At 41.0% G+C, this 26047-nt stretch overlaps 1 protein-coding gene across 2 annotated transcripts in view; it reads left to right on the plus strand.

Moving 5' to 3' along the window:
• The window catches only part of NDRG1 (N-myc downstream regulated 1), a 68289-nt gene that overhangs the window by 23793 nt on the left and 18449 nt on the right, over window positions 1-26047 (plus strand). Inside the window, exons 1-3 of one of the 2 annotated variants that reach the window (XM_054167128.1) lie at window positions 5207-5310; window positions 17964-18042; window positions 20813-20848. In XM_054167128.1, the coding sequence (XP_054023103.1) occupies window positions 17980-18042; window positions 20813-20848 (99 nt within the window). In that variant the 5' untranslated portion in view covers window positions 5207-5310; window positions 17964-17979. Of the gene's footprint in view, window positions 1-5206; window positions 5311-17963; window positions 18043-20812; window positions 20849-26047 lie in introns of those variants that run through there. The other variant, XM_054167127.1, reaches the window with a different exon arrangement.

Consider the following 26047-nt stretch of genomic DNA (forward strand, 5'->3'; position numbering starts at 1 on the left):
GGACTCTATGATCTTAAAAGTCTTTTCCAACCTCAATGTTTGTATGATTCTATGAAATTGAGGTTTCATCAGGACAGATAATTAGCAGCAGTGCATTACACTTTGAGTGTGGTGAATGTTCAAGTTGAATTCACCTGAATCTCTTTATTCAAAAATGCAGGTTCACTGAGACCTTTAAAACTCCTGTTACACTGCAATCAAATCAGGAAGCACTTTTCTTTATCACTCTGTGTGTGTGAAACCACTGCCACCCTGAGAGAAGGACTTTCTCTAGATCCTAGCTGAAACTGCAGCTAGGATTTCATCCATTGTGTTTCAGAGACTCCTTGATGGCTTCATCTTTGCACAAAAGCCAGCTTTTAAAGTGGAAACTCTTCCTGTGAACTTTTGGTGTGAGAGACAGGTTTTAATCTAGGTATCACAACTTGAGCTTTTTCTGTTTGGAGGAGGGATGGAAGTGTGCAGCAAGTCCCAATTTGCCTTTTGACTGTAGCTGGGATATGAAACTATCTCCCTGGCTTTGCAATGTCATCTGTGAGCTGCAGAGCCAAATTCTTACTTCTTGTATGGCTTGGTGAATTTTTGCTATTTTCACAAAACATTCCAATAGGAGAAACTGCAAGCAAAATATTGTGCAATGGGTATACCACCCAGCAGATTGTGGGTAAGGCTCTTTCCTGGTAAGCAGAATAGCTGTGCTCAAATGCAGCTGAAAAAGTAAGGTATCCGAAAACAAGTCCCTCAGATGCCTGAACTATGTGTGGATCATGAACTGTAAGGTGCTGCTAGAGAACGCACTCAATGACCATTGGTATTCGTCTCTTGGAGAGAACTCACAGTTGAAAACCTTATGTGGAAATAAACATAAAACCTATTTTAGACCTTGTCTCTCTTAGCTTTTTCTCTTGGCCAGCTTTAATATTTACCACTCATCATGTTGACTTGTCAGAAACCCACTTCTTAGGCACTTAGTTGTCCACAGCCTGAGTGGCAAATGTGGGTCAGGCAGCCCTGTCACTTGTAGATGGAGTCCTGATGTGAATTTAGCTCATAGAGTCCACTCCAATTAGCAGAACTTCCTGAAAAACTGTTCCCTTTGGTAACACACAACAGCAAAAAAACTTCTGATGGGACATACATGTTCAAAGCAACCCCTCCCCCCCAAAAAACCCCACACCAAAACCCCCAACCAACCAAATAAGCCAAACAAAATACACCAAACAAACAAAAAATCAAACCACCCTCTCCATTCATCAAACGAACTTAGGGATAAACCCTGATCTTCTCAGATACATTTGAAAAGTCCACTTCCTTTGCAAATGGCAGGAAGCTCATATTGCAAGACTAACTAAATGACTCACCCTATATCTGTGCTTTTACTGAACCAGCTAAACCTGCCAAAAACATTTTCCAAACTGGAAGTAAGTACTTAATGTGGGGATATGAATAATATTAGGGAAATCTCTGACAAGGCCATGTGAATCTGCAATCTCTGGTGATATTTATTTATATTTTTAACTGAGGTCAGGACCCTTGGTTCAAATGTGCATCGGATAATTTTTGGAAGGACCGATCCGTATGGCTAAATGTCAGCATCATCAAGGGGTCCAAAGGCAACAACAAAAGGCTGTAGTAGAATAAAATTCCCAGTGGATGGGGTGTGATGCTTAATAGGTCACACAGGGAATTCTTTTGACATGAACCAGCAAACATCAAGTATATTTTTCATAAAACATGTAGCCTAATCCAAAATTATCCCTGCTGTATTGTTAGTGAGAACAAGGGAACGCCCAGTTACTTTTACAGTGACTAATAATATTACCACTGCTTAAATGTAAACAGTGTGCAAGGACCTTTATAAAGAAATGCACAAGGTTTTATTTTTCAAAAAAATAATGCTGTGCTTTTACTTTATTCAACTCTTTTTCCTTCTCTGCTGCTGCAGCACAACCACTGAAATTTCCTGGGTTAATGCTGTCATGGCAAGATACATTATGTCAAAGGAAAGAAGAATTAAATCTCATAATTAAAATCTGTTTCCATAGCATCAAAATAGATAGAATTGCTACCCTTCAGTGGACTTTGGTTGAGATCCCTAATCTGGTGGTTCTTAATTTGCACCACCTCTTTCCCCTGGAGCTTTGCAAGTATTGATTAGTTAATGGCTTTAAAGTGCTATTTAAATGCTGAAATACTGTTACTGCCAGGTATTGGAACACATAGGCAGGTTTCTGCTCAACATACATGATTTCCAGCATGGAAACATGCCATTTCCCTCCTTTGTGCAAATGTGTTTTTGTGTGCATGTAAACCTACAATAATCCATTTTAGTAAAAAAAAACCACCAAAAACCAGCAAATCAAGCACTTGTTTACTTTACTCTTAAAAATCTTGGAGACCTATGCTGTGTTCTCAAGTGAAAGCCACAGACAGCACTGGAGAGAGGTTGTGCTTTCAGGTTAATTTGAACAGCCCATTCACTAGTACAGGAATGGACACCTATGGCTCGGCTGACACCCCTTACAGAGATGCTCTTCTGAAAAGAACAAGTGCATGCCAGCTGCACAAGACTGGTTTATTAAGTGAAATAATATTTACAGTAGAAGTACTCGTCAGGTTTTCAGTGGGCCCGTGTGGGTGGCAGCTTGTCTCCCTAGCATAGCAGTTCCTAAAGTACACACGTCTCTGCACGTACAAATACTGGTACATGAGCCACTCAGCTGCTATGGGAATGTGGTGTGAGCAGTTGTGCAGCCCAGCACAGATTGAAAACTCACTGAGGCAGTGGCTGTTGCATTGTCAGCAGTGCCACCTTGAAATTCCTGTTTTCCCTACCTTTTTTTCTGAGACTTTTTCAAGCAGAGGGAAATGATTTTTCCCAAGCTTTAAGCTGTGATCCTTTCTGGCACACGGCAGGATTTGGCTCTCTGAGTACAAGCTTCAGAAATTACATCTTCACATAGTGAAAATACTTCCTAACTTGGATTTTTTTGAATGACTTCACTCTCTTTTGCAATCCACCAGCCACCCTGAAAAGGACTCTGTAAATCACCATGTTATTCTCTGTCATAACTAGCAAAACAGCTGGGTAGAGTGCTAGAGCTAGTGGAGGCTCATTTTGGAAGCCCACATTTCCAGGTTCTCCTGCTCACATGGGCTAGCAGCTGCTGACTCTTGGGGGCTTCTGCCTGATGTCTCCAACATTTCTGAATCCAACACTACATGTGATTTAAATAACAAATAAACTGAAAGGCCGAAGCAAAAGAAAGCACTTCTTTCCAGTTCTGGAGAACTGGAGTTTGTTCCAAACTCAGTACTTGTTTTAACTGCAAAAAGTCTGCATTTAGTGCAAAGGGAACAGTTCATTCCACTTGAATCTCTGGAGCTTTAGGCCCCTTCCCCAAGAAGCAGCCAAGTACAGCAGACTGAAAAACTGCTTGAGGATAGGCCAAACCACACAGCTCAGACACTGACCCAGACTTGTTTTCTGAAGGACTGAATGTTTCTGAGCTAGGATTTTGTTTCATGATCAAATGAAGAAATGCTTCATCCCTTGGAAAATTAGTCAAGCCCATCTTTTTGTTCTAGCATTTGCACTTGTTCCATAACTTTAGGAGCCACTGAGCGAGACAGATCTTCCATAACAAACAGAGCAAGCCAATGATTTGATGAGGTAAATTTGAATGTTACTTCACAACAGGCTCAGTTACAAATTAAATTATTTATGATAGTTTAATTGGTTTCCTGGCCTAACAGTTAAAAATAAGTAGGAAAAAGATTAGACCATTTATGATGAAAATACCTCCCTCGGTCCCTCTCCCCACCCCTCCCCTCCACCCCCCCAAAAAACACACAGAGAGCTGCACTGCGTCTTAAAATAACAAGTACTTCTCTTTGTTGTTTTAGAAATACTTTTCATTCTTGCAGACATTAAATAATCAAAGGTAAGAAAATATGATAAGAAATTTCCTTTATTCTACACTTAGAAATCTTTCAGAGATATTGCTGCACAATATGGTCTCTGGACATTTTGTGATGAAAAAGGCACCAATCTTCCAGGGTTCTTTCTCTGAAAGCAGCACTTTCTGACTCAGGTGCAGAAGCTGGGTTAGGAGGACAGAAGCTAATAGGCATTTGAACAGCAGCAAGCTTTTATTGACTAGACTTGATAAGCTTATTATATAGCCAAGAAAACAGAGGCAGAGAGTTTAAGAGTGTTTCAAAGGTTTAGGAATTCCTCATTTCCTCTTCAGGCCTCTGCATGAGGGAGAATGATAATATGCTGTGGATTTCATCAGTTTGGGTCACAATAACCTGCCATAAAAATGAGGTTGTTAAGTGAAATCATACACACAGGGTTAAGTGTGTTTTACAGAGAAGGCACGGAAGAAGTAGCTGAGGTTGTCACAGCTTAACCCTCCCCTTAGCGGGTGGCTGCACACAGAGCTGTGTATATAGAGACGTTCTTTACTCAGCAGGCTAGGGCCTCATTTTGGAATAAACGATTAGCTGCGCTTCTTGCCAAAGAGCTACTCGCTGGGAAACTCACACAGCACTTGCAGCACCCACTGCACCTTCTGAACTTGATCAGAAATCTGTGGAGGCATTGTTTGCTTTCTACTGCAATTACACCTTCTCCCTAGTGCTTATGTTAATGTATGAGCACATGATTTTGTACTTCACTGTCTGGTAAAGAGACTTATATTTACGCTGTAGTGTATATGCCTGCATGATTTTGGTGACCTATGCCAGGACTCAACCGTCACCTTCCTGTGACCAGACCTTACTACGACTTCTACTCTTTCAGTCCTTGGACAAATCCCTTGCACACAACTTGCCTCTCGTCACCAAACTGTGTGAAACCTCTTCCCGGAATGGTAAAGTTTCGGGAAGCAGGGCGGCAGGTCTCAGCCGTTCCCTATTCCCAAAGTTTGTCTGGGAACGGGATCTCAGCTCTGTGAGCCTCTCTCCGGCTGGGCTGCGCGACCTGGAGGAAGGGAGGACCGGGGCTCGAGGGCGTTCGCCGGGCTTCCGCGTTTACATTTAGGAACCCTGGGCAGATCGGGCATCCAGGCTGTAGCCGCCGCGAATGACTGCGGACTACGGGGGGAACCGTGGGACCCGGGCTGATACAGACGGAGCTCCTGAACGGGCGGCGGCCCGCCCCGTCCTCCCATCGGGGAGGCGGTGGCGGAGGCAGCGGGCAGCGCCGCCCGGCGGGCGGGGCGCGGACTATAAATCCACCCCTCAGCGGCGGGCGGGCGGCGGTTGGAGCGCGGCGGTGGAGCCGGGAGAGGGGTACCGCAGCAGGTAAGGGAGGGTCCCTCTGCCCACCTACCCTCTCACCGATCTACACGCGTCCATCTATCTGTCCAACTCCCCAACCATCCACCTCCCTATTCCTCTATCTTTCCATCCATGCACCCACCCATCCATCAACCCCCGTGGGCCTCGCAGGCTCTTCGAGGGCGCATCCTTGCATCACCCCGTTCCTATCTTTTTCATATCCATAAGTCTAATTCCCCTCCTTCTGAGCAGGGCGCTGCCGGCGGCGGAGTGAGTGGTTTTTAGCGGGATGGTGGCTGTGCGCTGGTGGGAGGGAGCAGCGGACGGGGTGCCCTGAGCTGTTCCCCCAGCCCCTTCTTAATGGTATGGGCAGCTGCTGGGTGCTGCTGCCATGATCCAGGCTCCCTGGCAGCAGCAGACTGAGATGGGCTGCAAAACAGCTGTGAAACGAAGGCACATACTTTTCCTATGGAAAATGACTTCCGACGCGTATTGCCTGTGTGTCTCAGCTCTGTGTCGGTTTTGGAGCAGAGCACAGGCTTGACTGGTGTCCAGACTTTGCAAGTCAGTTTCAGTCTTTGCAAGTCAGTTTCAGTGAGCTCGTCTGCACAGAGGCACAGTTGCTGTCCGTGCTTCCAGGCGCTGCTGAGGTTCAGACAACTTCACAGTGGCATTTGTAGTGGAGGTACAGTCACGTACTGGGTCTGATGAAACAAGTGATTTCACTTACACTAGGGAGGATGGCTTGGTTAACTTCCCATTGTGTATTGTTTTTCCTATTAAACACTTGCAAACTGCCATTGCTTAGTCTTTTACCCACCGTTTAGAATTCTAAAGACCTGATTTTGTACCCCATAGCCAAAATAGGACTCCCAGTAGACTACAAATAGGAGTATTTACAAACTACGTTGTTTGGACATTTTTCTCCTCAGTTTTCTGTTTAAACAGGAACTGCATTTTGAACCTAGAAAATGCAGTTGCAGCATTATGGAAGAGGTCAAAGACAACCTGAAGCTTTCTGTCTAGATTCTCTGCAAGGTGTTGCACTGTTTTGGCTTCCTCTGGCTTTTTGTCAACTTTGTGTGTGTGTGTGTGAATGGGAATGTCCTGTAACCGGGAGCTAACCAAAATGCTTCAGTTAATAATGCAAGAAGCCTGCCTTGTTTTCAGTCTTGGCTGTTACAGCCATAACTTGATCAAAACTTCAGCCAGTGGCATTAAGCTGGTGAACTTTTAACTTGTTGCTGGGAACGTGTTTTTTAAAATTTTATGCTCTTTTAACCAGAGTCTAACATATTTTGGCATAGGATGGCTGTGGTTTTTGTCACGAGTGCTTGAGTAAACAGCAGGCAGCTAATGCTGTATGATGCCCTGTGCACAGCAAGAATTTAATGACTGTGTATGAAATGGTAAAACCCAGGAGCAGGTGCAGCAAAGCAAAAATATTCCTTAAGAATTTATACAGTTCCCAGAGAACTACTAAGCTCTGCTTCCTTGAAGAACAATAATGCATGAATACAATCAGGAGCAACTGGTGTGTTTTGACATGGTAAATACAGATGCAGTGAAAACAGGTTTCAGTGTAGTAATGAAAGACTCCTTAGGGTGTGTATGGCTTCTGTACCTAATATTTTTCAGTTTAAACTGAACAGATGCCATGACACATCAATTTTGGGAACTGGAAACCACAGTTTCTGAATTTGAGTTCCTTGTACTGTAGTTCAGCACAAACCTGAATGGGCTGGATTTGAACTTCAAAAACTTTGAACCAAAATTTCTCCAAAGAGTAAACTGAGAGATGATCTCATCCCCTTGAGAACGGGCACTCTATAAAGTGACTGACCTTGAACCAGGCTGGGAGCAAAGGGTTTAGATAGTTTTGACAAGCCAGAGTTCTCCTTTGTTTACATTAAGAAGGGTTTGTGTACTGAGTCCCTACATTCATCATGCATGTTAACCCCAGATAACGGCAGGATAGAGATGTCAAATTGTCAGATGTCCACAGAATTTGGCAGTAGTCAAAGAAGTGTCACCCACTGCAGGGGTGGGGGGCTACCACATATGCCTGCCTGTGTTTGGGAACCAGCATCTGCACCACCAAAACTCAGACTAAGTTTTTCTGTTCCTGCCCTGCACAATGGTTGTTTTGTTCTTACCAAAAAATGAAAAAGAATGCTAAAAATGTGACAGTAAAACCAGCAGGATTCTCCAATTTGCTTTATTTCAGTGAGCAATACTCTGCTCTCTGAATATTCCGTTTTGCACTGCCACAGCTACATGGGGTGACTACAGTGCATTGTGGGAGATGGTTTGTCACAGGAGTTTGGTCCTTAAAAGGCAGTTGAGTTATGAGGCAGTTGAGTAATTTGTTCTTTCAGTTCAGGTGGGAACTATTGTGAGAAAAAAATCTTTGATTCAGATTTTTAAACCTAACTAATTAATTCGTCTGAAGTGCAGCAGACATCTCATGATCAGCTGAAGAGATTTTGGCAAACTTCTATATTCCCATTGAAAAATACTGGGTTTTTTCATTTAATATTATTAGAGCCTGAGAATCTGTTGCACAAAACATGGAGCATGCATGTAACGAGATATTTCCTGCTTTTATTGTCTCAAAATAGAGAGTGAAAGAAAAGATACAGAAGGTGTGAAACTCGCTTGAAGCTCTTCAGAATGAAGCCAACTAGGAACTGTGAAACTATTTTAAAAAACCCCAAATTCTAATTGTGGTGGATCAGCAATGTTTACATCATGTGTTCATCTGGCAGCAAAAGCTTGTTTGCTGTCAGGGAAAGTACAGCCTGGGAAACCAATGGCCTAAATCATCTCAGTCCCAGCAGTGTGCAGCAAGAGTGACTTTCTCTAGTTGCTCTGGTTTGACTGCTTTGAAGAAAAACCTACCAGAAATCAGGAGATCAGAGTATCACAGTATGGTGGGGGTTGGAAGCGACCTCTGGAGATCAAGTCCAACCTCCCTGCCACGGCAGGTACATCTAAAGAGGTGCAACTGCTTGGTATTAATAGAGATGAAGTGCTGGTTCTTGAGACAAAGTATGACTTCCAGATGACAGCTTGTTTACATCTAACTTCTACCTTGTGTCACATCACCTAGAAATCTCAGACAGAAGTACAGGAGAGCCCACTTTGTCACAGAATCATGGAAGTGATAGCTTGGAAAAGAACCTCTAACATCATCAGATACAATCATTAACACAACACTGCCAAGTCCGCCGCAGAACCATGTCCCTAGACTCCACATCTACAAAATCTTTAAATACTTTCAGGGATGGTGACTCAACCACATCCCTGGGCAACCTGTTTCAATGCTTGACAACCCTTCCAGGGAAGGTATTTTTCATGCCAGTGTTTTGCTAAATAAATGGTATTGTATGTAGACTGCCCTTTAGCTTCTAGGTGTAAATTTGTACATTTACCTAATGTGTGATGCTGCTGCCCCTTGAGCCTTCTCCTTGTGTAACTTTCTTGGACTGTTGTATGAGGAGTGGATCAAGGTCAAGGAAGCAGTAGTTATCCCTCTGCCATCTGTCAAAAGCTCTCTCACAAAAGTTGCAAGTTATTACTTATTCACAAGAATAAGTTATTATTATTCACAAGAAATATTCTGGAGCTGTTTAAAAGGATGAAAGTAAGGCAATCCCATTTTCAGGTTTCATGGTGTATGTTGCTGCAGATTACTAAAATCTGGGTTAGGCCACTTGGAAATCAATGACTATGAATATAATGGCTATTGAACATGGTGTTTCTCTCAAATGGTGGTGGTGTGGGGTTTTTTTCTTTGTGTCACTTCCAGAGCCCTGGGTGGCTTCGGTGGGGCCAGTCAGCAGGAGGTAACCCCTCTTGTTAATTCCCTGTGGTTGTGATGTTAGAGTAGCAGTAAGGAACATTCAGTTCTTCAGCTGAATATCTGATAATGTATCATTAAAGTGTTAATATCACATAATTAAACTTGCTACTGAGCATCTATTAGAGTCAGTACCATTATTCACCATTTAATCCAGCACAGCAAGTGCGGAGTAGAGAAAAAAGTAAAGCCTGCAATTATCCAAGTTTCAGACTGGAATGTGCAAGCTACTAAGTTGGACAATGAGGAAAATGTTTTACTTTTAGCTAAGGGCTACTGCAGGATTCCGTCTGTTTTGTTTCCCAGCTGGCATGAGAGTGTTGTCTTTGGATAACACCCAGAGGTTTGTTGTCGAATGGGGCGTTCTTCATGAAGAGGTGCTCAGCAATGTGCTTGCTGATGCACAGCTGGACTGCCCATGCTGATGAAATTTTCCACAGCTGTATCTATTTGTACAAAGCAGGATGTATGTCAATTTTGCTGCTCTTATTTTGTGTGGCTGATCACACTTCCTATGTTTCTTTTGGATTTTGCACTACTTCCTTTCAGTTAATTGTCACAATTTTAATGTATCTTTTTCATCAAGTCAAGTTTTTTCTCTTGGTAGCTGGAAGTTGGTCAATGCAGATCTTCCTTTTCAAGCTCTGTTTTTAAAACTGTATATTCACTACTTTTCCAAGCCTTTAACTGGCTACTTCCTGACTGAACTAAGTATAGCTTCAAAAGTATAGCTCTTTTAGCTTATATTCTACCCTGTTAGTATTGGATGGATGATGTGAAAATTAGTGGAAAGAACAAATGATGACATACTGGATGACATACTGCACATAAAAACCTAACTGATTGTAAACCAAATCTTTCCATGTACTTCCAGCCATCTCTGTTTGTGTATATTTTTTTTTCTTGTCTCTGACCTTCCTTTTTCCTTTGAGCACTCCTACAGCTTTACTTCTTTAAGAACAGGAAGCAAAAACTAAATTATAAGGATCTTAATGTGCACTGCTTCTGATGAAGACTGGTGTTCAAAGCAAAAGAGTGAAGATATGTTTTATGTATATATATGTGTGTTTGTAGGCATAAGATGTAGTGAAAAATTAATCAGCAAGGTAGAATGCAACTTTTCAAGGAACCTTAATTTGTGAACACAGTAATCAGACCACCAGATAGGAAATGTTCTCTTAGAGGAAGGAAGGGTTACATTTGCTGTGGGGATTTTGGTTTGCTTCCTTTAGGAAGCTCATGTGCACCTTGTCAGATTAATGATGCCATTTTTGTGCTGCTGAGTACTCTAAAGATATTTTGTATGTAAAGTATACATTTGTATCTTTGGATGAAGTTGCAACACACTGGATTAGGTGTCTACTCTATGAAGTGTATGCACTGCAGAGTTTTATGATGACTCTTTATCATAGAACAAATTCAAAATACTCTTCTTTTTCCTAGATAATCCAATTTAAGAATATCACATATTTTTTTCTCACATGAAATATACTAAATTATATGAAGCTGCACATAAAATCTTAATTTTCTATAAATACAATGAATTATTCCAATGAATTATTCCAGTCCTTCTTGTAAACAATGTAAGTTCTCTTCCTGATGTAATAGACAATAACCTAGAGCATGGATAAGGAAGGTTTTGAAAAGGTGTGCTGAGGATGAAGAATTTCTTTTTGCCTGCTTTGATGGATTTTGAAAGGTCTTATTTTGAGAAGCAAGGTGTGTTCTGGCACTGGGTGGTGCTGATTTAGAGACTTCCTCACTAGTCCCATCTGTTGTGCTACAGGCAAGCGTGTGCTTGGCCCTTGGGACGGTCATGTTATATCTGAGTGCTGAGACTTGCAGGCAATGGAAGATTGTTAGCCAAAACTAGTCTCAAGTAGTTCAGCATGTGCAAATGCTTAAATTTGGGTAATTTTGTAATGGGACTTTCTTGGGAAGAATGAAAGATACATTCTTAACACAGTAGCCATTTGTGCAAAGTCTGAGTCAGATTGAGGTCTAGAGTTCTAAAATTCATCCTAGAACAGGGGACTGGGAATCCACAGGAACAGGGTAATATTCATAATCTATACTTTCCTGCTCAAAAGCAAACAACTCTCAGACACTTACCATGGAAAACATCAGCCCAGACATTTTTGCTCTGCGTTGTAAAGCAAGTCATGTATGTGTTCAGAATCTGTAACCCACATGGCATGAGCTGGTGGATAAAAGTAAATTAAAACACATCATCAACTTCAGCTGTGATGGTTTGTAATTTCAGTATGCATCTTTGCAACATCAACATGAAAATGCAAAACTTACGAAATTAAATTACTATTTACTTGCAAGGGTGCAACTTAGAGAGACAGATAGCTTTCCTTATCTCTGAGTATGCTATGATGAGCTTGTCCCTTCTGGAATAATGTCAGCGTATTTTTGCCTCTAACTTGCACAGAACCACCCACTTTTGGAAGCAGTTGCAGCTGGGCAGAAGCTATGAACTGTTAAAACATGGCAGCTTGAGAGTAGGAGGTGGAGGGAGGGGAGCATGGCCTGACACTGGTGAGCTGCAGGAACAATAGCTTGTTTCTTGTCTGTTTAGACTGCAATCTTTGTGGCAGAAGCTGTCTCATCCTTGTTCTGAAATGCCTAATGCATGTTTGCAGTGTTTGCTTTTTAATCTGCCCCCAAAGCCTAGCCTAGTGCGCAGGTGTAAGGCAGGGGTCAAGTTCTATACTAATTGCATTGCCTTTAATGTTTGCTTATGACATTTTGTTGTCAGTCAGTTGGAGGAGGAGTGGGACAGATGCAGAGAAGGATGTTGGGAAGTTACTAGGAGGGTGCTGGAGCAGTGGAAGCAGACAGGCTGGCTTGATGGAGAAGGAAAAGGAAGTCTGGGAAAGCAAATGATTGCTCTTCTTTCTTTCCACCCTGCAGTGCTGCTACCCACAACCTGGAGTAAATGAAAGCTAAAGGATAATATTGGCATCAGTACAAATGGTCATGTGTTTTCAAATAAGCTTAGACTGACACTGAGATGCAGGATTTCTTATGAAAGCCCTGGGGTTTCCTACCTGCACCCTTCACCATCATGCTCTGCAAGGACTGTTTGCAGCCCCATGAGCAGTGAGCGGCTTGAGGAGCAAGGTAGCAGTGACCACACTTTTGAGAGCCAGGGAATTCTGTCTCTCACTAGTATTTTTGATCTCTGTAAAGAAATTTCACATTGTTGGAGTTAAACACTTTTCACAAAGGTATTACCAGAAGCAGTTTCAGGTGCAAGATGCTATAGAAATCTGAATTTCTGAGAATTTCATTAGGGCTTATAATCTGTCCTTCCCTAAATTATAATATTGTAGTGTAGATAGTATTAGAGATTGCTACAACAGGAGCAAAGCCTTAACACATTGCAAGCTCTCAGTTTTCCCAGCTAGTAGTAGAATAGCTGCTCATTTTGTTGGGGGGTAGGGAGGCAACAGGGATATCTAGCATAGGAGAAATGCAGAGAGCAGTCCTGTACTATGGCTGTCACACTAACCCTTCCCACAGCAAGTTTCTACTCCTGTGAAGCTTGGGAGGACCCCAGGCTTTCCAAGCAACATTCCTCATTGCATCCAGCACCAGAGAAGATTGTGCAAACTGCATTGCAATAGTTTTCTTGCTCAACATCTGTGAAGTAGACAGAAGGGTTGCTTCCAGTTCACTCTGTTTTGATGCTGCTATCAATGTGCAGCTGCCAGTGTGTATCATGCATATGAAGAGCAATCAGTCCCTGGTCTGAGGAACTGGCACTCTAAAGGCTGTGACCGATCCCAAAGTGATTGCACCTGAAAAGCTCCGTGCCTGTACAGGCACCAGCACCAGTTGCACAAGTGCAAAACAGCCAGAACAGGATTGGAAGTGAGCCTGGAGATCTTTTCTTCATGACTGCATGGGCATGCTGAAGTTGCAGGCAAGCAGAGCTGTGGGAGATGCTGCAAATCTGCACATGGGCACTTTTTGTGGGAGCCTGGTGGAATCAGCGGCTGGCTCTGCCCTTACAGTCAGCTCCATGTGGCTTCACCCAGCTGTTACTTGCCCCAGGGCTCAAGTTCTCACCTAAAACATTTCAGTTTCCTGATCAGAGTAATCAGACCATAGCATAAGTCTAAAATAAAAAATGGCTAAAACTTTAAGCCCTTCTTGGGTTTTTGGATTTGAAAAAATACAGTTATGCTCCTAAAAATCCACTGTGGTTTTTTTGGTACTGTGCAGGAAAAGGGCTGGGTGATGGACATCTGTGAACTGCAGGCCACCATTGTTGTTTCAGTTCCCTGATATTATTAAATTTAATGCTTCTGTTCCTGACCTTTTCTGATTTGAAACTTTAGATTATTTAAGGGTTAGGCTTCAAAGCTTCCTTTGTGCAAAGTTATTAATGTCTAGCTGCAAATTGAGATACTCACATGTAACCAGAGGCTAAAGAAACCCAGAGAAACCCAGGTAGTTGTGTATCTTTAACTTTTTGGTGCTTCCTGCTTGAACTGTTTGGGCGGATGCTACTTAACTGTCAAAAGTCATCTGCTTCTTTTGAAAGGGGAGAACTGCTATAAATCTTCTGTTGTGAATCATTGTATGGAACTGTGTCAGGGAAAATCAGTAACTCGGTACACAAAGGACCTCGTGACACCAGGGCCTGTAACAAAGAGTAGTTTAAACAGGGCATAGTGTGGGCAGATGCTTATGTATGAACTGTTTTGGATGCTTGCAAGACACAAGTTTCAAATGAGTTGCCAAGAGGAACATTAGGTTTGTCAAGTTTGTTATAAAATATCCGGAATGTAGACTGCTTAATGAGAGCATGCACTCTGTACCATAGCTGTACCTGGGTGCTGTTAACTGATGTCTGCTAGTCTCTGTTTAGTGGAGACAAGTTTGTTTTTTTCAGGCTGCTTTCAGGTTTACAGTAACTGTTTCTTATTTTAGGGCCACTGAGACTAGTTTACAGTATTTACTGTTAATGGCTCAAAGAGTTCTAACTGACCATATGTAAGGCTCAAATGCTGTTTGGGCATCATGGTAACTTTGCTTCACTGTCAGAGCTGTTTGGTTATTTTTCTGACCCCGAACTGATGGGGATCTTTGCTAATAACCTGCAGAGCTCTAGAGACATCTTAGATAGGTCCATCCCTGCCTCATCCTGTTGCAGATGCACAAATTGCCACCCCTGTCCTTGCTTGATACCTGAGCTCTGAAGACCCTTGCAGCTTTCAAGGGATAAAGTACACAGTGATGTGGCTAGTTTGGAAACATCCTATGTGTGATCCTAGAAGCCAAGTCTCACAAGGTGTTTCTCCAAAGAGAACACCAGTGCTTGGGAGCTGCAGCCCTCAGTATTCATGACATTCTCCCTCTTTGCTGTTAGACACCCCACATGTAAAGTGATTGCTGTCCCTTCTACTTGCTCACCCTGCAGACATGGAAATGCCATCAGGCTGCTGTGGTGAGGCTGGCCTTTTGTCTATCTGTACTCTAGAGTAGTCTATGGTGTCAGTGGTTAAACAAGCTGTTTTGAGGGAATTCCCTTCTTTATGAAATGCCCAGACAGGAGGCTTTTCCTGTTCTTTGTTTTCCTTAATAGCATTTAAATAAAAAATTGTTGAGTTTGAAGGAAGAGGTAAATCCTGTAGTGCTGGTAGCAGTTTCTCCAGCCCTGCATGAACGTGAGACCATCAAGCTTGATGATGCACCTCATTGCACAAACTTGGACAACCGTGTATGTGTTTTCTGAAGGATAAAATTTGAAACAAGGGATCTTTGAACTTGTCTTGCTTCTGTGCTTGGAATGAATTTGGTCACATACATTAGGATTACCTAATGTTTGGTACTTAGGATTGCAACATTGGTGGTGTCTGGGAATGGATGGCCTAATGTGTGTCTTCCTAATTCCCTAGTTGGGATCTCTGTTGTGCAAAACCAGACTGCACATCCATCAAGTCTCCAATAATGACTGTCCCTCCAGCCATGATGCCGAGAGACAGGGGGTGTATTCTGAACCTTTAAAAGCAAAATAATCAGGTTCAGTTAAGATTCCTTAACTGAAGAACTGAACTGAAGAACTACTAGACTTGATTATGACACTTGATCTGGTGGTTTTGGAGCAGTGACTTTGGACTGGAATGAGTACAGAAAAGTGTTTTTGAAATTAACAAATACAGTATTGCACAGATGACTTCACCCTTCCCCACGCCCTCCTTGCTTCCTACAGGCTGGCTTGATGCCTTTCCAGCTACTTGGCAAAGGTAGATATGTGAGCAATTTTAAAGCACTTTTCTAGCTGCAAAGGTACCTTAAACCTTTAGTTTTTTCTTAATTAGAAGTATGATTGTTTTAAAAGTTAATCCTCTGAACATCAATTGTATCTGATACCTGAGTGTGAGGTGGTGGGTATCCCCTTGGGTGAAAGTGGCTTGTCCTAGAGAGGAGAACTTGGGACCTCTGCTATGGCTGAATTGACCAATTGGAGTGAAATTGGAGTATTTTTCCAAGTTGGCAGCTTTACACTACTGCTTGCAGATATAAATGAACTTTGTCTTTTGAAGACTTCTGTGAGGCAAGTGCTTTGAAATGTGTATAAAGGAATGTTTGTGTGGTTATCTATTTAGGAGAGTTATGCAGTTGCATTAGCTTTGAGCTACCCTGTCACATAATGGGGGGGAGCACAAAGCACCTATTTAGAGATAATAAAATTTGTGCTGAACATGGGATGGTACAAAATCACTTCCCCAACATCTTTCTCTTTGGAAAATAGAATGTTTTTTACAGTTCTGTCAGATAGTGGGGCTTTGTTTTCCAGCTCTCATGAACAAATAGCACGTTGTTGTGCTGCCTTATCATAAGGTTGTTTCTTGGTAGAAACATTCCAGGTATTCCTGGTGCAGAGAAAGAAAAGCCAGAGCTTGGAAGTGCCTGATCTGAAAACATTACAAGGCTCAAACATCTGGTATCTTTCCAGAAGTGAGAACCTGGTACACGATGGGCTTTTGTTCAGCAGACTTTATGGCGGTCGTGCAATCTGCTGGTCAGCACTTCCTAGTGCTGGTTCTTTCGGAAACATAGAGCAACGACTTTGAACTATTATGAAAACAGGATTGTTTTTTAAGGCTATAAAAGGCATCCCTCTTGTTCTTTTTGATGCAGTTGTTTTGATCATTTGTAGTCAATGCTGCGAGTCCCTGAAAATCTGAAACCATCCCATGTAAACAACTTTCTTGCACAAACACTAGCTGTGGCTTTGTTCCCTGAGCCACTTCTTACTGGAAAATTGCAGGAGACATACCTTCTTACTGGAAAAATCTCTTCTCATTCTGGTTTCTTGCAGAATTAGGTGCAACATTAAGGTGCTATTTCTGTAAAAAAAATAAATAAAAATAGGCATTTGAGTTAGGTGCAATTGCATGTAAATATTTTCAACTCCAAGTATTGCAACAACATTGATTTCCCTCTCTGCCATGCACAGCTGCTCACTGTGTGGAATGACACATTGCACAGATGCCTGTAATTATGAAAATATGTAACTAAAATGTCACTTACAGTTGCTTGAATTTTTGGCAAATTTGGATTTTTTTTTTTCTTGTTCTTTATGGATTAAAATCTGTAACAGGCAAAATTTGCTGGAAAACCTGGAGAAGAAGGGTAAATCACAGTCACTGCCAGGGAGATAAATCTGTCTTGACTTTTGACTGTTTAAGTATCTCTGATGCACTTTTGTAAATTTGCATTACAAATTACTGGCAATGGGGTCAGTTTTGTTCCTGTCCCCACGCCTCAAGTGGTGGGGTTAAATACTGATAAAACATTTCTCTAAGCTTAAAATCCCCAGTCTAATTTCTCAGGAGAATGAAAACATGCCACTCTTCTTTTTAACTGCCAGCTTGGACTGATACAGTCACTGAACTGAGACACTCATTGGTGACACACCGCACCTGCAGCACAACCTGCTGCTCTGTCTGCCTCAGCAGTCACATCTTTCTGAGGTTTGGTTATATCCGTGTTCCCATTTAAGCTTCCCACAGACAAGAACTGGGTGTTGCAATGATGGACCTTTTCTAGGACACAACAATCCTGTTCCTTACATTGACAGTTTTGAAAACAGCATTATTTCCTGCACTTTGTTGGTACCCATGTAAAGGAATATCTGTTTACTTGGTACTGTGTGTTTGTCCAGATGAAGGAAGGTATTTCTGTCCTGAAGAACAGAGCACATCTTTCTGGGAGTAAAATGATGCTAAAGAGTGTCCTGCTCAGTTTTCTTAAGTAAAGATCTGAGGGATGGAGAAGAAGCCTTCATAAAAACAAATAACACCCCCCAAAGCAAAACAAACAAACATAACCCCAAACTAACAAACCCAAACAAATAAAAAACCACCAACCAACCACCCCCCCCCCCCCCAAAAAAAAAAAAGTTGTCATAGATATGTATTCAAGCTAATTTCAGAAGGTGTTTTGTGTAGATTTGTCTGTGCCTCCTGTCACCTGTGAAGTGCCAGTTTCCATGACTCTACACTGGTCCCTTCCCTGCTTCCTTCAGCATTCCATGTTTGGAAGCTTCCAAACTTTTGTTTAATCTTGGAGCTATAATCTTTCTTTAGTCTCTTGTTGTGCAGGAATGTGTGTATAAATCAACCAGGGAAGCATTTTACAAGAGATCCATTATCTTGCAAAGGTCTTTTAAACTATAACCTGAGACAGTGGGTCATTGATAGGGGGATTGGGTAGAGCTGAACCTTTGTTCCTATATTTAATCTTTGATGAAAGATGAGAACAAAACTTCTTTTTTTTTTCATCTTTGCAGATATCAGCTACTGACCATGTCAACAGAGTTCCAGGATGCTCACCTTGCAGAGGTGAAACCTCTGGTAGAGAAGGAAGAGGTAACCATTTTAAAACTTTTTAGAGTTTATGTGTTTTATCTCAGGATTGCTACTGGAACTGCACATGCATCCTTCGATTAGTTCTAACATACCATGTGGAAGAACATGTAAGAGAAACTGCAGATGGAATGCATGGCTTGGGTTTTTTTTAAATAGTGCAAACCTGAACCTTAATTATTTGCTGGGTTTTGGTCTTTGTTTTTTCTCTTCTCTAGTGATAATCTGGTGTTGACATATTTTCTTTTCTGGATATTGACAGCTCTGGCTATCTTCAGCTATTTTGAATGATACCAATTGGTCAGTCTCCAGTACATACATCTATACCTATAGACTTCTTAATGTAAAGATACAAACTTTGTCAGCTACCTTTCAAGGTGGCACAGAGAGAGCATTTACTTCTCCTCTGGGCAATTATGTGTCCAGAGGTATAACTGTGCCCCATCTAATCTTCTCTGGCTGCACTGAGCTGAGTTACATCCAAACTATGACCAGCTCTGCAGGCGACTGGCTATGCACAAGCCACAACCTTTCCTCTGGGGCTACAGTGTAGAAACATCCTACCCTCTTCTTTTGTTTAACCTTCTGGTACTTCTTTCCACTTGTGTTTTTACCATTTTCTTCCAAAACCTACTCACAGCACCTGAGTTCAGTGGCTGCCTGACTCTTAAGTAGTAGCAATACTCTGTGCTTCAGTATGGTCATGGCAAATAATCGTGTAACATGTGAAAGAACCTCTCAGCTTTTTTCTTGAATCAAAATGAATTTTATTCTTTTGCTTCCAGTGATGGTAATTCTTGACAATGATGTATGTAAATATCTTGGGTGTTTTTCTAGTTTTCTGCCCTGTAACTGCTCTGGCTCTTACTTTCTTTTTCATTCTCTACCTCTTCTGTGTAAATACTTCACCAAATCATTTCCACTTGTGACCGCAGTGAAATAGCTGGAGAGACTTTTTAAACACAGCTCCCTTGCCAAGGACACTGCTTGAAAGCAGGGCTTACTTGGATACCAGCACTTAAACAGATACCAGCACTCAAACACTTCAGTAACTAATACCCATTTTTAATGCCAATAATATTCAGTAGTAGTAAAACAAAGGAGATACTAAACACAAGTCATGTGGTTACTGAAATGCCTTTACTTCAAAAATCAGAAATACCTTAAAACACTGATTAACATCCTGGGTTTCTCTGGCATGTAGATCAAAAGTTGGAATATTGACGATGAAGGCTATATGCTTTTATTCAGGATGTTCCCTTAAGGTTTGTCTACATGGGGAAACTAGCACACAGTTTGATTTCCTCTGTGCCCATTCTTAACACAGGTGAAGGAAGTTACTTAACATACTTTGAGAAAGTGGAAAAGATTGCCCTGAGGATATTAAGGGATACTAAAGACACTGACAGTGGAGCTGGTGTTGAGTGATGCACTCTGAAGTCACATCCTGGCTTGTTGTGCTTAGGCTTCTTATAGAGCTGTAGTCTTTGTTCCTGAACAGTAATGAGCCTTATTTCATGTGCTTAGTTATACGGATGCCACATATATTTGTTTTTTCAGCTCTAGGCCACACTTGAACAACAACGTATGAAACTAGCTATATTTAAAAGATCATGAGACTTATATATGTGTGTATATATATGTATATATTATATATACATTATATATACACACATATATATACTATATATGTATATATTATGTATAGTAAGATTAAATCACAGCATATGGTCTAAAGCTAAGGGTGTGTAAAATGACTCCCACAAGCTCAGTCGGCTGTTTAAAGATCACAGCTCTAGAGTCTTGTCATAATTATGAGCTGGACTGCAGTTCTTTGAGGTCCACCATCTGAGATGATCTTGCCCAAGATAACAGCTGTATTGTTTCTGACATCTCCCATCCTTAATTTGCCTGGGCTTCTGGAGCTGGGTGACCTCCTTGCCCATATTCTAAGCTTTCCATTTTATCTCAATACTTTTCTCAAGCTTTGGCTTCCTGCCCTACTCTGCAATATAAAAAGTGCTGGCTTGATTGGAATTCACTCTTGTTCTCAGTCCTCCAATGGAAATATGAGTTTGACTCCTTCCTTCTTCCTTGTCTTTTAATAAAAGGAGACAACTGAAAGGCATTTCTTCTTTTGAAGTTATAATCTTTTTATTGTATTGGAGGTGGGGAGGATATCCCCTAACTCCTTTTCTGGTGTAGGTCCTTGACAGGTGTAGGAGATTATCAATAACAGGAATGGCTGGTCACAGGCTGGAATGGACCTCTGTGTCCACCCAGCCTGCCAAACATAACAAGACCTAGGTAAAAACCTTTCTCATCTTCCATATCATGTAACCAATCCCAGTAATGACTGCTTAGCTGAGTTGCAAGTGCTCAGTGCGTGCTTGAACAACAGCTTACCATCCCAGATGAGACTGAGGTGGGTTGTTGAGTGTCCCATGGCTACAATGAGCAAAGGAGGGAAGTTTAGTGTTTTATTGCTCCAATTTGTCTGGTGATTTCACAATAACTGTAGATGTACCAGCTTTTGTGGTTGATTTTGCTGGTCTATAATCTACTCTTTTACTGCTTTCATTTTCTCTGTGAAGATTAGTAGGGAAAATCGCCTGAGTGAATTCCATTGTTTAACAAGAGAGCTTTCATTGAACGAAGGGATGGAACATAGCTCTTAGCTGCAGACCCCGAGGGGTTAGGGCACACCTTTCTCAGCGCAGGTTGCTGTAGCTGCAAAAGTTACCTGCATTAATGCTTTCAAATCTCTTCACAGGCTATTACTCGCCTCCTTCCAGACTTCGATGTTCAGGTAAGTAAAGCTATTATCTTTTTTAATTTTCTAATTTTTTTTTTTTATAAAAGGGAAAAATGAATTGAGATTTGAGAAAACATCAAAATGTGATCAGAAATGCCAGAAATAGTTACTGTGGGAAAGGGGTCTGAATGGGGCTCTGATCTAAAGGGGACTGCAGGAGGTCTTTTCAGAGTGAAGCTGAGAAAGTTTCATCCAAACGGGGTGGCTGGGTTACAAACAGTTCTATTCTTGCTAAGAGAATGAGATACTTCAGCAGTGGTAGTGAGCGCAAAATATTCCCCTCCCACGTGGACACATGCTTTCTCTGATTAATTTGCTTTCTTTAGCTATGTGCATGAATTTCCTCAGAGGAAATGTCCCTCTTGATGTAACACAGTTATGCCATTGAAAGTCTCCAAAACATTCCTGACGCCTGTGGAGCAGTGGAAGGCACTAAGCAATCAGTTTTGCCCATAAGAAGAGTGACGAGAGTTTCCATGGGTTTGTGTACAGCCAAACATAATTCACACCACTAGGTCAGATGGTGGCTTTCCACTTTTCCCCTATTAGACATTTGAGAGGTAACTTTATAACTCTCTTAGTATTATTTATTCACCATTTGGACTTCTGACTGAGGAGTTTGTCATTACTGCTTCTTCAGCTGAGACTAAGGAGATACATGGCTGTTGGTGTCGGGGTGGGTTGAACTGGAAGGAATACTGGGGAGCTTGTACGTACCTCAACAAAGAATGAACAGTGAATTCCCATCTCTGAGTATAAGGAGGCTTGTTGGGTGTTTTTTTTTGCCAAGGGGTGTAGGAAGGGAAAGGGGTGTAGTTGTGGGAAGTTAATTTATTCTAGCCTTTTCAATGTTCAGGTGGAGCTCCATGTAGAAAATAACTCTCCTGTACTTTGTGGCATGTCACACTTATTTACACTACTCTATATTTTTATTCAGTGTTGTGCAAATTTGTTAAAAATCCAGCACAAACTCATCAGTCTTTTCCCTGGAAACTAAGAGAGACAGTTACCTCAAACACCTTTACCATCTTTCAGTGGCTTTTACTTCTATAGCAAAACTGTAGTTTACAGTAATCCTGCATTCTCCCCTTCATCCTTTCTAATGATAAAATCCACTGCCTGAAGTCTTAATAAATGTAAGTTTGAGGTTGTCACCATGTGATTTCCTTCAGGGCTGTGCACAGCATGGGAGAAGCTTTCTGTTTGTGTCCAGATTGATCACTTGGTCTAAATAAATCTGAATCCCAGATTAAGTCTGCTAACAGGAATACTGCAGTATTTTGATTAAGAATCCAGAAGTGACCCATATTTCATTTCTATTCTTGGAATAAATTTGCTTGGTTTGTAAACCATGTATATATATAGATTCTAGCTTGCAAGATCAAATTCTCTAAGCCTTTTTTGTGTGTGGTTTTTTTTTTTATTATTTATTATTGTTGTTGTTCTTGTTTAGGTTTGGTTCCCCCCTCCCCATGTTTTGGATTAACTGTCACTAATCCAGAGCAATGGTTCTTGTCATTTAGCCCTGTTCTGCCAGCTCTTGCTTTTTTAATGATCTTTCTTTGTCAGAGTTTAATCTTTGGTTGTTCTAGTTCAGGAAGGAAAAACATGAAAGAACATTCTCAATCTATTAAGAGCTGTTACTGCAAAGATGGCTTAGATTTGGTTCTTAAAATGACAACTAACCTATCTATGTGTCTTTAAGTTTTTCTGTGGTTGATTTATGAAAGAGGTGATTTAAAGGTGTTAGGAGAAACTCTAGTACTTAGTTCATGTGTGGCCCTAGAGGATGCAGGTCACTCAGGACTGACAGCAAAGCTCACGTGCTCTTAATGAGCTACCTGTCCCATGGGCCACACTTAGGAGGAGAATGGACCTGGCCAGGGAAGGAAATGTGCAGCAGCTGACAAGATAAAGCTTTGTATTTCGTGCCTGCATGACCTGATGTGAGCATCCACCACAGCCCCTTGCAACTTTGTCCTTTTGAGAACAAGTTACAGTGTTCGGTTAATAACTCTTTCTACCACTAGTGAATAGTGGTGTCTGCCTGTGAGGTGTTTTGATTCCAGTATTACATTTTTAGCTAGTTATTCAGATTTGGAAAGAAATGGACTTTTATTTCACATGCTGTTTTAGACTGACTTGAGTTAAATGTACTTTTCCATTTTTGAAGTAAGTCTCTGTATAATGCAGTGTCACTGACTGAAAGCACACATTGCAGGACATGTGTGCAGTTATTCACTGGAGGAAAGGTTTTGTGAAGTTACCGTAACAGCAAAAACAAGAGATGGAAGAACCGACAGCTCTGAGCTTCCTCAAATCAGCACCATATGTCCGAAAACTTAAGTGAAGGTCCCCTGCCTCCCAAGAAAGAGAGAATTCCTGGCCAAACCTGTTTTACTACAATTAATGATAAGCTGGTGCAGGGCAGTGTGCCCTGAGCTGCTTTAAGCTGGCTTAATGCCAAACATATTTTAATTGTATTTCCAGTTTGATGTATTTACCTATTCCCTAGCTTGGTAACATTAGGGGCAGTGGAGACCTGGCTCCTCACCACTGTATATAATTCTCTTAGCTTGGTGTTTCAGGAGTGAGCAGTCCCTCAAGGGACTCCTTTCTCAATAGCTCAGCAAAACTTCCCAAACAGCATGCAAGAGCCATTTCTGCTTTCCCTCCTCCTGCCTGTGAGGGGAGAAGGAAAGAACTGCCTTGAAATGGGAGATAAGTCAGCTGGCCTTCACAGCGCATTGAGGTGGCTTTCTGAACTGACAAGCTGGTGGATGCAGTTTAGGGTGTTACACGGATTTCATCCTCTTTCTAGGAGTGGTTGTAGGCTATACTTTTGCAGAGCAGGTGTGATCCTGTGCTAATCAGACTAGGAAGAATCCCTAGGCAGAACTCTTAAAATAATCTTCGATTCTTATGTTACTGGCTTTAACCTTATCAGAGTCACTTAATTTTATGTCTATATTCATCATTCTTATTAATGTACTCAACTCAGAACCTGAATTGAGGAACCTATTTCAAATATTACTAATTTAAAATAGAAACCTTAGGGGAAGGAAGAAGAAAAAAAAAAAAAAAGGAAAACATACTGTGAATTGAAATAACTTTCAGAGTAGAAAAAAATAAGGGGAAAAAAGCTAGATATCTTCAGGGCAAAGGAGATTTGAAACTCAACACGGCAATACCACATTAAGAGTTCAAATATTTTTGATCTTCAAGATACAGGAAAAAAAAAAAGAGTAAAAAATAGTGTATGCAGTTACTAGTGTATTTAATTTCCTAAGCAGTATAAACTTAAAATATACTGCCTCCTAGTAATTTAAAAACAATTTTAATCCCCTTTAAAAGCTTTGAAGCTTTTCCCTCAGTCCTGAGGCAAGAGAAGAGAGGTATATTTAACAGGAATAATATTATAAATTAAATAAAAGCATGAGATGGTAATTGAGGATTAAGTATATTTGAAAGCTTTAAAATAATCTTTATGGAATGTAATATTTTACTTTAAATATGGCATTTTCAATAAAATCTGCAATATATGTATGTGATTTACCTTTTTAGATGTCTAAACTGTTTTGGTTGCATATCTCATACTTCAGAAAACAACTTGTTCTTAAACATGGTCCTTGATCCATGCCAGCTTTAGCCAGGGCAGAGAGGGAAAGGAATAAATGAGCTCTCCTCTGTTACTGACATACAAATTGCACCCCCCTCCCCAACTTTAACCTCTATAAAATGTCAGAAAATGTCACTTGATCCAAAAATAAAATCTCCTTTAAAATGGATCAGCTCCTTCAGACTAAGATAGCCTCTCCCAAATTGCTTGTATTCCACGCATTTTTTTGTGTGTGTGTTTTTAGGGCACTAAGATAGGACTGCACCTCTGTTAAAGTGAGATGTGAACAGATGGTGTGTTTGTCTTTATCCTTCTATCGGATTAGTGTACCTTGGATTTTTTTCCAAGATAGTATTTTAATACAAATCAGTTGGTGAAGAGCCTCTTACTATAACGTTGATGTTGATTGGGATGTGCTGCCATCTGTTTTCAGTGCTCTGCATTTTGAAAACATCCATCCCTACATCACGTAGACAAATCTCTTGATCTTTAATAGGATCAATAGGGATATGAAGTTGTTGGTATGATGTCGCTGAAGAAACTGATTTGAATTTATTGGGGTTTAGGAGCATCTTTTAGTTAAACACCATTAAGAATTCTCCCTAATGGAAAATAGCACAACTTTCTTGAATTAGGGGAATCTTCCTGTGAAGATAATGGGGAATTAAAGCAATTGTTAAACTGACTGTGATTTATGGCAGTAATTAGGAGTGTGCTTGCCTGTCATCTCTGAGCTATTTTTAGTTGACACTGAGTTTGAACTAGGCTCAGTCTTCCAGCTCCAGAAGAATTAGCCATGGAGGTCAGAAGGATGTGCAGGTTCAAGGGTCTAGGTTCATCTACCATGAGTAGATTTTCTTTCATGAACAAATACAGAAGATCCCAAATGTTGAAAGGTGGTCCCTCCTAAGAAAACACATTCTAGATTTTCAGTGCTGTTTCTGGGAGGACCAAACAATAACGATCTGATAATATGAAATGCCCAATAGGCTCTAGCTGCAGAGGAAATAATTCCTATATATTCCACACTCAGTGGGAGGTGGGTTACACAGTATCACTTACTTTCTTACTGGTGTTAAGGTTGCCAAACCATTGATTTTTATGCTTTGTAGTAAAAATTATTGAAGCACAGAAGGAAGGTACAATGGAAAATACTAATTTCTGTTGTTATTATTATTCTTGTGACCTATTACTGCTACAAGTCTCTTCCAGAATACCGTACGGTGAATATATCTACATTACCCTCTTTTCTGCCAAAATTGAAACTTACAGTGACCTTAGTGTGACTGATGTGTAAATACTGCAGACTAAATGTTGCTAATCTACTTTGGAAAATACAAGATTTCAAACATTTAAAGTCTCCGGTTTCGTTGTGCGGAATCATTCGGATTTACGCTAATTCTTTGAAGACTTTTTTGTTCTTACTGGAAACTTTAACGCTGGCTTGTAAAAAAGAACTTCCTTCTGATTTAATTGAGAGTAAATTTGGAGTGGTCTAGCGTTTGAGACAGCAAGACCTGAAATTCATGTAAATTTGTCAAAACCTGATAGAAACGGCAGCAGGAAAGACTACA

Source organism: Dryobates pubescens, chromosome 14 (assembly GCF_014839835.1).
Source record: "Dryobates pubescens isolate bDryPub1 chromosome 14, bDryPub1.pri, whole genome shotgun sequence".
Classification (NCBI taxonomy): domain Eukaryota; kingdom Metazoa; phylum Chordata; class Aves; order Piciformes; family Picidae; genus Dryobates; species Dryobates pubescens.